The sequence below is a fragment of the Protopterus annectens genome, chromosome 9.part0 (genome assembly GCF_019279795.1).
Source record: "Protopterus annectens isolate FY-2018-M chromosome 9.part0, PAN1.0, whole genome shotgun sequence".
Lineage (NCBI taxonomy): Eukaryota > Metazoa > Chordata > Ceratodontiformes > Protopteridae > Protopterus > Protopterus annectens.
In genome coordinates, this window is record NC_056743.1 from 669,078,826 (window position 1) to 669,092,465 (window position 13,640).

Genomic DNA, 13,640 nt, shown 5'->3' on the forward strand with positions numbered 1-13,640 from the left:
CATTAACGTCTGTGGGCATATTCTCACTTTGGCTCTCCAGTGACATCTCCAAGGACTAAAAGTAAAACTATAAAATTTCTGGGGTGTTACTGGGGTAAGTTAATTTTACAAATTATTGGCCAGATGCAGGCAGGAATGTTTAGCCCTCCTCAGTGCACCGTGTGCTGTGGTACGAAAGGCGAGTGAATGATCTTGACAGTACTCTTTAAAAGCTGTAGTACCTCCTTTCTGGTGGGCACATGTCTTCGATAAAGTCATATGTGCTTATACTGGATTTATACTGTGTATTTATCCATAGTACTTTTTCCATACTTATATGCTGCAGTATTTTACTCAAGGTGACAGCGTACTGTGAAACAAATCTGTAAATATTTTAATTTCTGTGTTAATACTTTTTACGTTTTCTGTTTATTAATATGCAGATGTTGTAGGACAGCTGGATGCTTTCTGGTTTTATCTACACACTTGCAAAGTTTTTCATATTGATCACTGCTGCAGTAGCATTAGCTACATATGGGTTATATTCTGCCAAGGAAATAATAGCTGGACAGTTTCCAAAGCTTCAGGGCACCTTCCACATTCTCAAACTGTCAAGCAGCTTAAGCTGCGATGACTAAAAGACAAGTTTGGGTGCAAAGCCCTTCAGAGCTCTGCTGCCGTCAGAGTACTCTTCTCTGAGGCTTTTCAGGATTGATGGTTGGCTTGTACTTTCCTTACCTAGGCAGATAAGTTTCCTTTGGGGGAAAAACTTCCATTTTCCTATTTTTAATAGTGTTTTGTTACTTTCCTCTTTAGGAAATTTATTTTAAAGCTAGGAGTGTTGTATTTTAACAGATTGCCTCAAGGCTGTAATGCACTTTTAAACAGAGCACTCATTTCTGTCAGTTTAAAAGTAGTGTTATCTGACTTGATAAACTATTTTCTGTGGAAAATTGTTTGTTTTAAGGTTGTAGGGTTGCCATAGTGTTTGAAAGTGCTTTTTACTGTGTTTTTTCTGTCAAAAAAAGTGTTGTAGACTGATAGTTTGTTTTCCCCAGGATAGTGACCCCATTTTTGGCTTGGCCATGGAATAGATGGTCACTTCCCTGGTCAGTTCCTGTTCCCGTCACAAAAAGAAAAGTTTAAGCCAATAGCTTTTGCCACCACAGCAGGTTAGCAATTTGCCTTAGCAGCAGGTGGGTGACTGTGCTGTGCCAATTTGTTGTACCCTGGACCCCTCATCTGTAACCCTGGACCCCTCATCTGTAACCCTGGACCCCTCATCTGTAACCCTGGACCCCTCATCTGTAACCCTGGACCCCTCATCTGTAACCCTGGACCCTTCATCTGTAACCCCAGATCCCTCATCTTTAACCCCAGATCCCTCTAGTATAGCACCAACAGCCACTATGGACTGGGAGTTAGCCACATGTCTGCGGCTTTTGGAGCCCCCTCAGTGGACAAGGGAGAAACCCCTCTTGTAGGTCCTGAGAGAGGAAACAGGGATGGTTTCCCTGTTGTATCAGAATCCTGTGCCCATCCATGGGGAAGCAGCGGCTGCCTTTAGTAACATGGTTGGCCCCATTTTCCTGTCAAAAGACACAGAAAACGTAGCAGCAGTTTATAGCCTGCTACAGACCACCCTCCCAAACCCAGGAACCCCACTCGGCCTTCCTGAGAACACTGGAAAATATGAAGGTCTCTACAAACACCATTATATTGGGCGACTTCAACTACCCAAACATAGACTGGGAGCATTACTCTAGCTCCAACACCTTAGCCCAAAGGTTCCTAGAATTTATAAACTCAAATGCTATGGAACAACTTGTTACCACTCCCACAAGAGGGGAAAACATACTGAACCTAATCATCACCAACATGGGGACTCTATGCTCCAGACCAGAAGTGTATCCCTCACTGGTAAGATCAGACCATAAACTAATCTCATTGGATATTCACATCCCGACTCCACCCCCTGCCCTGAAAACCACAGTGAAAAACTTCTCTAAAGCAAATTTCACACTCCTCAAAACAGAGGTGGAATCCTTCAAAGTCCCCGGGCCTGTGGAAAATACGGCCCAGACCGCAGTATCCTTTATAAACGCATTCTATGAACACCTTCAGGAATGCATGGATCATGCAATCCCAAATAAAACCAAGACCCAATCCTCCAAAGGCAGACGTCCTGTCTGGTGGACCCCAGCCATAAACAAACTATACAATAGAAGGAGGAAGCTACTACATGATAGAGCAAAATCCCAAAAAGGGAAGGCATCTCTGATCAGTATTAGCAAAAAACTACGGGCACTCATAAAATCGCCTAAGGCCAGCTTCGAGAGAAAAATTGCACAGGACACTAAGGATAATCACAAGGCTTTCTTTAGTTATGTTAGGAACCTGGGTGGGAATTCCCAGATATGCTCAGAATTAGTCCAAAATGATAAAAAATACACCAAACCCACAGACATTGCCAACATCCTAGCTGACAGGTTCAGCGCAAACCCCTCCCCACCAAAAGGGCAAATATCTATCCTAGCAGAGTGCTGCCCCCCTGACATCTCAGATGCCCAGGTAAGAGCTGCCCTCTCCAAAGCAAAAAACACAGCATCAATGGGACCAGACTGTGTCCCGGGCTGCGCCCTACATGAACTCCAAGAAGAGCTAAACCCAAACATAAAACTACTGTTCAATCTCAGCCTTACTACAGGATATGTACCCAAAGAGTGGCGTACAGCAACAGTGGTCCCTCTCCACAAAGGTGGTGCCTCAACGGATCCTGGAAACTATCGCCCCATAAGCCTGACTAGCTTGGTCTGCAAAGCTATGGAAAGGATCATCATGGACCTCATAAATAAAGATATTGGGGACCTACAGACACTGGATCCTACCCAGTTCGGCTTTGTTAAGGGCAGATCCTGCCTCTTAAACCTGGTTGATTTTTTTGAAACAGTCACCAGGGCCATTGACGAGGGGAAGGTGGTCCACACAGCCTACCTGGACCTCGCAAAAGCCTTCGATACAATACCCCACTCGGGCATTATAGATAAGCTCACCAGCTTAAATATAAACCCCTATGTCACTAGATGGGTTTCAAACTGGCTCAAGGACAGAACCCACATGGTTAGAATTGCTGGAGCCATGTCAGACTCCAAACCAGTTACAAGTGGCATCCCACAAGGCTCAGTCCTGGGACCTCTGTTGTTCGGTATATATTTCTCGGAGGTACAGGCCAACACGGAAGGACTGTGGCTGACCGAGTTCGCAGATGACTGCAAACTGGGCGCCATAATCGACTCTCCAGCCGACACAAGCATCCTCCAAAAGGGCCACATAGAAGCAGACAACTGGTGCCAGAGCCATGGCCTCAAGCTAAACGCCAAAAAGTGTATAGTCATCCCCTTTGGCAAAAACAAAGTGCCCACAAATTACCACATAGGTGGTAATCCATTAAGTACAGAAGAAGTAATTAGGGACCTGGGGACCCAAGTTGATAGCAATCTCTCATTTGATAACCACTTGGCCAAAGTGGTTAGAAAAACATTTTATATAGCCCACCTAATCATGAAGGGATTCACATCTAGATCAGGGGAGGTCATCGTGCCGCTTTACTCATCCCTCATCAGGCCCATAATTGAGTACAATGCCCCTTTTGGGATGTACCTTACCAGACACCTGCAGCAACTGGAAAGACCCCAAAAGTACCTCACCAAGAGGATCAAAGGGCTGAAACAGATGCCATATGCTGCCCGGTTAAAGAAACTCCAGCTCTACTCAGTGGCATACCGCCTGCTCAGAGGCGATCTGTGCCTGACGTATAAAGCCATGTCCAACCCTTAATTAATGGACATGCTGCACCTCAGAAAATCCAAATCCCATTGAGCTACGCGCTCGAGAGACTTGAACCTCAGCACTGAAATAAATAGGACATGCTGGAGGGACAGATTCATAACCCAGAGGCTCCCTTCACTCTGGAATAAAATCCCAGTCCAGGTTAGGCAGACTCCCTCATTGACTCTCTTCAAGAGGAATCTTGATGAGTGGATGGGAGATCGTAGGTTTACCCCGGGTATCACTTCTGTGTCACTGTTAGACAGAGGCACAGTATACTAACCTCGAAAAAGGGCATAGCAAAATTAATTTAAAATGGGTGGCGAAAGCCAAACACACTCTGGCTAGGCTTATAAATGCCCTAGGGCAGATAGCCTAGTATGAACCTATGAACCTAGCCTGTCTACTCTTCAGATTTCTTTGGATAGGTGTAGTTTACTGGGACTAGCTCAGGGTTTGATTCAAGCTATTGATCCCTCTTGTAGACTAGTTTCCAATAAAAGAAAGAGGGATGCTTCATTTCCTGAAGGGATTCAAATCTTGAATCTGAACAGGAAGATGCAGGGACGGATTCACGGTTTTGTCCTCTAGATTTCTTATTCATACTCTGAGGAGAACTCTCTCTCTCTGATTCTGTCTGGGGGGGCAGGGGTTCTCTTTTGTGAGAAACTGTAGCTAGAATGTCCCAGTGTTTTCACTCGGAAAACAGAGATTTCTCAGTCCCTCAAAACGTATTATGAATTGTTACAGAAGGATTTTTCAGAACATGCACCCATTCCTCCTGTCTGCTGTAGAGGATGTGTATCTTGCTCCCTGCAGTTTTCCTAATAGCCAGATGTCCCTAAAAGGGCAGATAGGATGTATAACGTTCTTCTGTCTTTTATATATTTATACACTGTTCCCAAACCTGACCCAGCAGCTGTAGCCTTAGTTTGACTACTCTGCTGCCAAGCACTTAATTCAAGTCCTACTGTTTCAGATAAGGATGGGAAAGTTATTGATAGGTATGGAAAAAAGTGTATACTTAAGCAACGTTGAATTAGAGAATTTTGAATTGTCAGGCTTGTATGGCAAGGTTTGTTCTGACATGTTGTGAAAGTACGAGAAATGTTTTATCTACGGTTTATACTTGTGAAGAAAAATCTGCTTAATTACTTCTGTTGCATGAGTCACTACTCATTGTTTGCAGGGTGTGTATGACCCTGTTGATACTTCCCAGGGCTATGGCCATTTTTCGGTTTTAAGGAGGTTTGCATGGCTGCCTTCTCAGAACCTTCCAGTTGATGATAAAATGAGATTTTAAATGCTCCCTTGGATATAGCTTTAGTTTCTGGCCAAAAGTGTGATGAATGGGGCAAGCTGATCCAGGGAATCTGTAAAATTTTTCAGCCCTCCTTTTTCCATATTTGCCAAGGGAAATTTATTCCTCCTCATTCTGTTTCAGCAGAAAACAATAAACAGTCTCAACAAAATTCAGGTAAACAGATGTTTAAGAAGTGGCAAGGAGGTTTCAAAAAGAAGTCTCAAACCTCCCAAAACCAAGGACACTCCAAGTCTGAATGACTATTTAAGAGACCCTTTGACCCCACTCACCTGAATCTCCATTTTTCTCTTTGGCAACAGATTGTTTCAGTTATACGGGTTCGGAAAATCCATCAGGGTTACAGATTGCAGTGGAAGGAAGTTCATCCTTTCTGGCTGGTCATTGCTCATCCTGTATATCAGACTGTTTTTCCACCCATTTTGCATCACATGCTATCCCAAGAAGTGATAGAAACAGTTCCTCCTTCCTAGGTGGAGAAGAGATTTTATACAAGGATGTTCTTAGTCCCAAAGAAAAAAAGAACACACACTTGGGGACCTGTTCTAAATCTTTCTTTCATAAACCTGTTTGTGATGGTGCCCAATTTCAAAATGTCACTTTACAAACCTGTTGCCTCTTCTTCCCTTCTCAAGTTTCCTGGTAACAGTATCACATTTCTGTTGTCCAGACTTTAGGTGTTTCTTAAGGTCGTGTGCATCTGGATCACATTATCAGTTGTCTGCCTTACCCTTTGGACTATCCACAGCACCAAGAGTGTTCACAAAGTGTCTAGCTCCAGGGTGTCCACATTTTCCATATTTAAATGATTTGCTCATCTTTGCAGAGTCGTCTTCAAAATGTCAGGAATCTCTCTCTGGTTAGAGATCTCTTGAACACGCTGGGATTCCAAGAGAACATTCAGAAGTCTTGATTTCCCTCGCATAGAATTATGTACCTGGGATGTCAACTTAGACAACTCAGTTAAGAGCTTTTCTTCCACAGGAAAAAAAAAGATCTTTATTTAGCTCTGTTTCTAAGGGTTTCCATTCAGACTTCAGTCACTGTGAAGGGAATACCTCAGGATTTTTGGTTTTGTGTCATCTGTCATTTTCATGATACCCCCCCCCCCCCGAGAAATATACATTGATATCTGAGATCTGTTTGGTCCCAGTATCAATGTTTTCAGATCCCCACTACTAGGAGTTGTCAGAAGAGAAGTCACTTGGTGAGACAACAGATATTTTTTAAGTCATAGTCACCCTACTCCCTCCCTGCTCGTAAGCACTAAGTCAACACAGATGCTTCAAACTTTGCTTGGGCAACAGGACACTAAAAACACATGCAAGCATATAAATGTCAAGGAGAGGCTTTCCCTGGTCAGGGTGCTGAATTCTCTGAACCATCTTTGGTCCCAACAATCTCTTCAAGTGGTTACAGACAATGCCACAATGATGTGGCACATCAACAAGCAAGGGGGAACTAGGTCATATTCTCCTTTGCAGACTAACAGTGTTAGTTTGGGATATACCTTTATGGCACAGTCTCACTGTACAGGCATCCTACATTCCATCAGAGCAAAATTGTTTGGCAGGCAAACTGAGCAGATCCAGGGCAGACCTCAAAGATGGAAACTAGATCTGGGGTCTTCCAAGATTTGATCCATTAGTGAGGAGTTCCTCAAGTAGATCTCTCTGCCTCCTTTCTGAACAATCTTCCTCAAGTAGATCTCTCTGCCTCCTCTCTGAACAGTCATCTGGCACAGTTCTGTTCCAGAACTCCATGCAAGAAGGCTTGGAAGACAAATGCCTCTTCTTTTTGGACAGGAACACTCCTGTATCCCTTTCCAACCTTTCTACTAATATCCATGGTATTTCTGAAGATTCAGAAGGAATCCCCTATAATCACCGTGGTGACTCCCTTCTGGCCCAGGCAGCTGTGGTTCTCCCTTCTTTTGGAAGTGGCTAGAGGTCATTACCACAAGCTTCCTCACATAATAGATCTACTCTTACAAGAACATGGGGTGTTTGATGCACCCCAGCATCAGTCATCTTTAGCTGCCTGGATGATAGGGTCTTGATTCCTTTTAGGCACCTGTTTTCCAAGGATGTGCAGCAGATACTAATGGAGGCAAGAAAATCTGCTACCAGAAAATCTTATATTAGCAAATGGAAAAGGTTTTCTAATTGGTGCTAGCACCCACCTATTCAAGGCTAGTTGTTTTCTGGTTTTACAATATTTGTGCGAGTTACTGTTCTATAGCCTTTCTTATTCCTCTATCAGGATTCATTTATCAGCCATTTCAGCATGTCTGCCCATGGATCCTCCTCTTTCAAGACAGTCGCATGTCAAAATGTTCTTGAAAGGGGTTTTGCATAAGAGTCCTCCAAGTAAACAGTTGGCCCCTCCTTGGGATCTTAATTTTGCATTACAGAAAGTAAAACTTTCTCCATTTGAACTATCTAATCTGGCTGACTTGAGGAAAACAGTTGTTTTGATTGCTCTGACCTCTGAAAGAAGAATATCTGAGTTGCAAGCTCTTACGATGATTCAACCCTACCTCATTTTCCAGAAGGATGAGGTTTCTATTAGAACTAATCCTTCTTTTATGCCTAAAGTGGTATCTGAGTTTACTTTGTCAGACTATACATCTCAAGAGTCCAAAAATAGAGGCAGACACTCCAGGACAATCGAAGCCAACCAAGAACTCAATGCAGAAAATAAAGCAAAATATCCTTTATTACTAGTAGACAGTTAAAAACATACTAACTTCAACTATATATATATATATATATATATATATATACAACCATAGCCAATCATATTCATGTAATTCAAAACATCCAATAGGATATACAAACAGTCACATGAAGCACTCATTAATAAAATCCTGCATCTCATAGCAAGGGAAATGAATGTAAAGCACACATACTCCTTAGAAAACAAGTTAAATACACTTAATATTAAAAACTACAAATATATATATACCCTCTAAAAATTCTTATACAATAATTCAAGATCAATCCACGTATTAATAATATAATTCATAATTTTAAAGTTTAAAAATTTTTTTTAAAAAACATGTCAAAAAGAAAGAAATGCATAAGAAAAAGTATAAGAAAAAAGTAAATACATGAAGAAAAAGGGGGGAAAAGGGGTGGGGGAAGGGGGGGGAATTGGAATGAGGAAAAGGAAAACAATACAAATGTATAAAAAGTAAAAATGCCTATTAATACTAACGTCTATAAGGTCTTTCTGCTAAAAAAGGTTTCAACGACAACTTATCATTTAAGCCGTGCCCTCTATCTGCTCTGATCCTAATAATCCATTTGTTCTCGTCCTGCTCTGTTCTGTTATTAATGTTGCCTAATCTATTTGTTGCCTCCTGACGTCCTATAACCATAAAGCTAAAAGTGTGTAAGGAACCATTCTGCAGCACATGTTTTGCCAAAGCATTGGTTTCATTCTCTCTATTTATTGCATAAATGTGCTCCCTTATCCTCTCCCTCAGAGTTCTATTGGTCTTACCAACATAGAAACTCTGGCATTTCTTACACACTGCTAGATATATAACATTTCTAGACCTGCAGTCCGCATACTCATTGAATTCATATCTGATGTTATTATCAGGGTGTACAAAAACGTTGGAGTTCATAATAAAGTTACACTGATTACAGCTCCTACAGGCATAAGTGCCTTTCCTCTTTGAACTGATTTTGGTGCTCCTACTCTTCTCATAGCACAAATGACGTTTGAGAGATTTAGTATTCTTATAGCTAATCGCAGGTCTATCACCCACTAATCCCTTAATCTTATCATCTAACAACAAAATGTTCCAGTTTTTGTTTATTATATTGACAACTGAACTATTCGTGTTAGTATATGGAATCAATAACCTCTTCCTTTTATCCCTACATCTTGGTGTATGTCTATATATTTTGTTACTATCCTTCATAATAGATGGTATTGTACGCTCATTCCTCATGTGTTCTATAGGTAGTAGATCCTTGTCTAGGTAGCCTCTCTCTATAAATTCATGGTGCATAGTATTTACTGCTTGTACCAAATCAGCATCCTCACTTATAATACGTGAAAAACGTGTCAGCTGATTCTTCACTATATTCTTATGAATATGTTGTGGATGCATGCTTGTCCTATGCAAGATGGCATTGCGTCTGCAAGGTTTCCTATATATATCAGATGTTAAAAAGCCTCCATGGTGATGGGGACAGAAGCGGATGCACGCTCCAGTGGTGAATCTAATCTTGTTTTTCCGCTCCCTTTTCATTTGGAGCAGAGACAGTCATGGAGTCCACACCAGTCGACCAGAAAGAGAAAGAATTCAGGAGGACCTCTCGAGTTTCAGAGAAAGACCCTGAAACCCATAGCACGGACTTAGTGGTAAATCTTTCTAAATATGTACTAACTGAATTTGAAAGTAAGCTTTTGAATAAAGGTTTGTCCTTTATTCCATCGCAGAATGTAGGTGTTAGTGACTATATATTGGATATTAAGTATTTCACTAGGAATGTGGCTTTAGGAATGTTGTATAACAATGAAACTAATGAAAATGTTTCACCTAATGTGTTTAGAAAACCTTCTGTTTTTGTACCTAACATGCATCCTTTATTAGAAACTTTTGAGAGGGCTTGTGCTAGTGATTTATTGGCATATTTTGAGAACAAAGATAAGAAACCTGATTTTTATAATTTATCCAAAGGAGAGAGAGAAGCTTTATATGGGTTACAGCATAATGATAGTATCACAATAAGACCAGCAGATAAAGGAGGGGCTATAGTGCTATTAGATAGTGTCTTTTACGATGATGCTATGAATGTAATGTTGTCTGATGTATATACATATAGAAAGTTAGATAGGGCTGCTTTGAGTAAATTAATTAATTCAGTGCATGCTGACTTATATGATATGCTTATTCGTGGAATAATAGATGAGAGTCTATATAGATATTTTTTGATTGAAGATCCTGTTATACCTGTTATTAGAGGCCTGCCAAAGATACATAAGACCATGGTCAACCCCCCACTTAGACCTATAGTTTCAGGACGTGGGTGGATAACCGAAACTATCTCTATTTTTTTGGAGAAAACACTTAGACCTAAAGTTGATTCAACTAGCTCAGTTTTGAGAGATACTCAACAACTTTTAGAGACTCTATCAGCCCAGAATGGTAACATTGGTGTTACACAACCAGCCATATTAGTAACTTTAGACGTGGCCTCCCTATTCACTTGTATACCTAATGAAATAGGGTTAGACTACTTGAGGTTGTTTTTGATGAGAAAAGGAATGAGTAATTCTGAAATAATAAGAGTTACTATGCTTCTGGATATTGTCCTTAACAATAATGTCTTTCTTTTTAAAGATGTTTATTTTCTACAAACGCAAGGTGTGGCGATGGGAACATCTTGCGCCAACTCATATGCCAGCCTTGTGATGGCATATTGGGAAACCACCTATGTATTGGAACATATAGTTTTCTCAAAATGTATAACATATTATAGGCGTTTTGTGGATGATATCCTTTTTATTTGGGAAGGTGATGTAGATGCCTTTAATGACTTCATGACATATATTAATGGTAGCACTTCATCTACTCGGATAGATTTTTTGGATGTTACTTTAAAGCTAGATGGAGGCTTTTTAACATCTGATATATATAGGAAACCTTGCAGACGCAATGCCATCTTGCATAGGACAAGCATGCATCCACAACATATTCATAAGAATATAGTGAAGAATCAGCTGACACGTTTTTCACGTATTATAAGTGAGGATGCTGATTTGGTACAAGCAGTAGATACTATGCACCATGAATTTATAGAGAGAGAGGCTACCTAGACAAGGATCTACTACCTATAGAACACATGAGGAATGAGCGTACAATACCATCTATTATGAAGGATAGTAACAAAATATATAGACATACACCAAGATGTAGGGATAGAAGGAAGAGGTTATTGATTCCATATACTAACACGAATAGTTCAGTTGTCAATATAATAAACAAAAACTGGAACATTTTTTTTGTTAGATGATAAGATTAAGGGATTAGTGGGTGATAGACCTGCGATTAGCTATAAGAATACTAAATCTCTCAAATGTCATTTGGGCTATGAGAAGAGTAGGAGCACCAAAATCAGTTCAAAGAGGAAAGGCACTTATGCCTGTAGGAGCTGTAATCAGTGTAACTTTATTATGAACTCCAACGTTTTTGTACACCCTGATAATAACATCAGATATGAATTCAATGAGTATGCGGACTGCAGGTCTAGAAATGTTATATATCTAGCAGTGTGTAAGAAATGCCAGAGTTTCTATGTTGGTAAGACCAATAGAACTCTGAGGGAGAGGATAAGGGAGCACATTTATGCAATAAATAGCGAGAATGAAACCAATGCTTTGGCAAAACATGTGCTGCAGAATGGTTCCTTACACACTTTTAGCTTTATGGTTATAGGACGTCAGGAGGCAACAAATAGATTAGGCAACATTAATAACAGAACAGAGCAGGACGAGAACAAATGGATTATTAGGCTCAGAGCAGATAGAGGGCACGGCTTAAATGATAAGTTGTCGTTGAAACCTTTTTTAGCAGAAAGACCTTATAGACGTTAGTATTAATAGGCATTTTTACTTTTTATACATTTGTATTGTTTTCCTTTTCCTCATTCCAATTCCCTCCCCCCTTTTCCCCCCTTTTCTTCATGTATTTACTTTTTTCTTATACTTTTTCTTATGCATTTCTTTCTTTTTGACATGTTTTTCAAAAAAAATTTTAAACTTTAAAATTATGAATTATATTATTAATACATGGATTGATCTTGAATTATTGTATAAGAATTTTTAGAGGATATATATATATTTGTAGTTTTTAATATTAAGTGTATTTAACTTGTTTTCTAAGGAGTATGTGTGCTTTACATTAATTTCCCTTGCTATGAGATGCAGGATTTTATTAATGAGTGCTTCATGTGACTATGTTTGTATGTCCTATTGGATGTTTTGAATTACATGAATATGATTGGCTATGGTTGTATATATATATAGTTGAAGTTAGTATGTTTTTAACTGTCTACTAGTAATAAAGGATATTTTGCTTTATTTTCTGCATTGAGTTCTTGGTTGGCTTCGATTGTCCTGGAGTGTCTGCCTCTATTTTTGGACTCTGAAATTATTTCGTTTGAGGAGGCACCTTACCCTGTTGGTGTTGGGTTTATCAGACTATACATCTCCCCCATTTTTTTCCTGAACTTAAAAAATGAGGGAGAGAAGATACCCTGGATGTCCACAGGTAACTCCAGTACTTTCTTGACAGAACTAAATCTTTCAGATCAATTGTTCTTTTCTTATGAAGGTAAGAAGGGACTGCCACTGTTAAACAGATTTCCAAATGGTTGTATTAAGGCTATTACTTTTTGTTGTACTCAGCATAACAAAACTATTCCAGGCAGGGTCAAGTCCCATTCCACCAGGGCCTTGGCTTCGTCTGTGGCTTTTTGAAAATGATTTGATTCTAGAACCTGCTGCTTGTTCCTCTGTAGATAGTTTTACAAAGCACTACAAACTGGATTTCATCTCTAGATCCAGCTTTGCTAGGACCATTTTCCAGGAACTCCTAGATTCTTCTCCTTCCGTCTCCCAATGTAGTTAGCTAAGGTAATTTACCCATTTAGGTAAGGCTACTGTAGCAGTGTTCAATGTAATGATGATAGTACAGTTGTGTAAGCTGAACAGTGGATGTTCAAATGATCACTGCTGCAGTAGCCACTTGCTACCTCCATTCCTCTTGTGTTTGGTGTTTTCATGCCAGGAAGTGCACATATTTTTTTATTGTTCCTAGCATTGACCTTTCAGGGCTCAGCTTCTGTCTATCTGCTGGCAGGAAAGCTCTGAAGGGTTTCGTTATCAAACTTGTCTATTAGTCATCTCAGCTCAAGCTGGTTCACAGTTTAGTTGTGTGGATGGCGTCCTGAAGCTTTGGAAGCTGGCAGGCTGTTCTTGGCAGGTTATAACCCAAATCGCTAAGATTACTGCAGCAGTGATCATTCGAACAGCTAGTGTTTTGGTAAGTTCAACTTGTACAACAGTACTTTCAGTTTGTACCACTGTACTTTTCTGCAGTTTTGGCTGATTTGTTTCATTAAGAAGCACTTGAAATCTGTTGAACAGTGTTGCCTGGTAGGGAGACCTTAAAAATTTATTTATTTATTTATTTATTTTTTTTACAGCTTTCTTCTGCCTCTTGCTCTGCGCTTGATTCAAATCTGTACAGGCACCCTCCAGGTTCTCCTGTTGGAATCCGACCTGGATCACTGGCCCCTCAACCACCAAATCATTTTTCATCTCTGCAAGCTTTTAGGTAAGAATAACTGCTTACTGTTGCTTTGATTAGGTAAAAGTCTGGGATTCACAGAGATGTGCTTCAGCATTGAGAACAATTGGCCTCAGAGCAAATACAAAGGTTTGCAAAGTAGACTTGAGTAATTAAGCAGGGACATACTGTTGCATGGAT

At 40.2% G+C, this 13,640-nt stretch overlaps 1 protein-coding gene across 1 annotated transcript in view; it reads left to right on the forward strand.

Annotated features, from left to right (window-relative positions):
• Window positions 1-13,640, forward strand: part of PRRC2A (proline rich coiled-coil 2A) — a 3,202,076-nt gene that overhangs the window by 2,697,690 nt on the left and 490,746 nt on the right. The window contains exon 28 of the mRNA XM_044082142.1: window positions 13,357-13,487. Coding sequence (XP_043938077.1) covers window positions 13,357-13,487 — 131 coding nt within the window. The remainder of the gene's footprint in view (window positions 1-13,356; window positions 13,488-13,640) is intronic.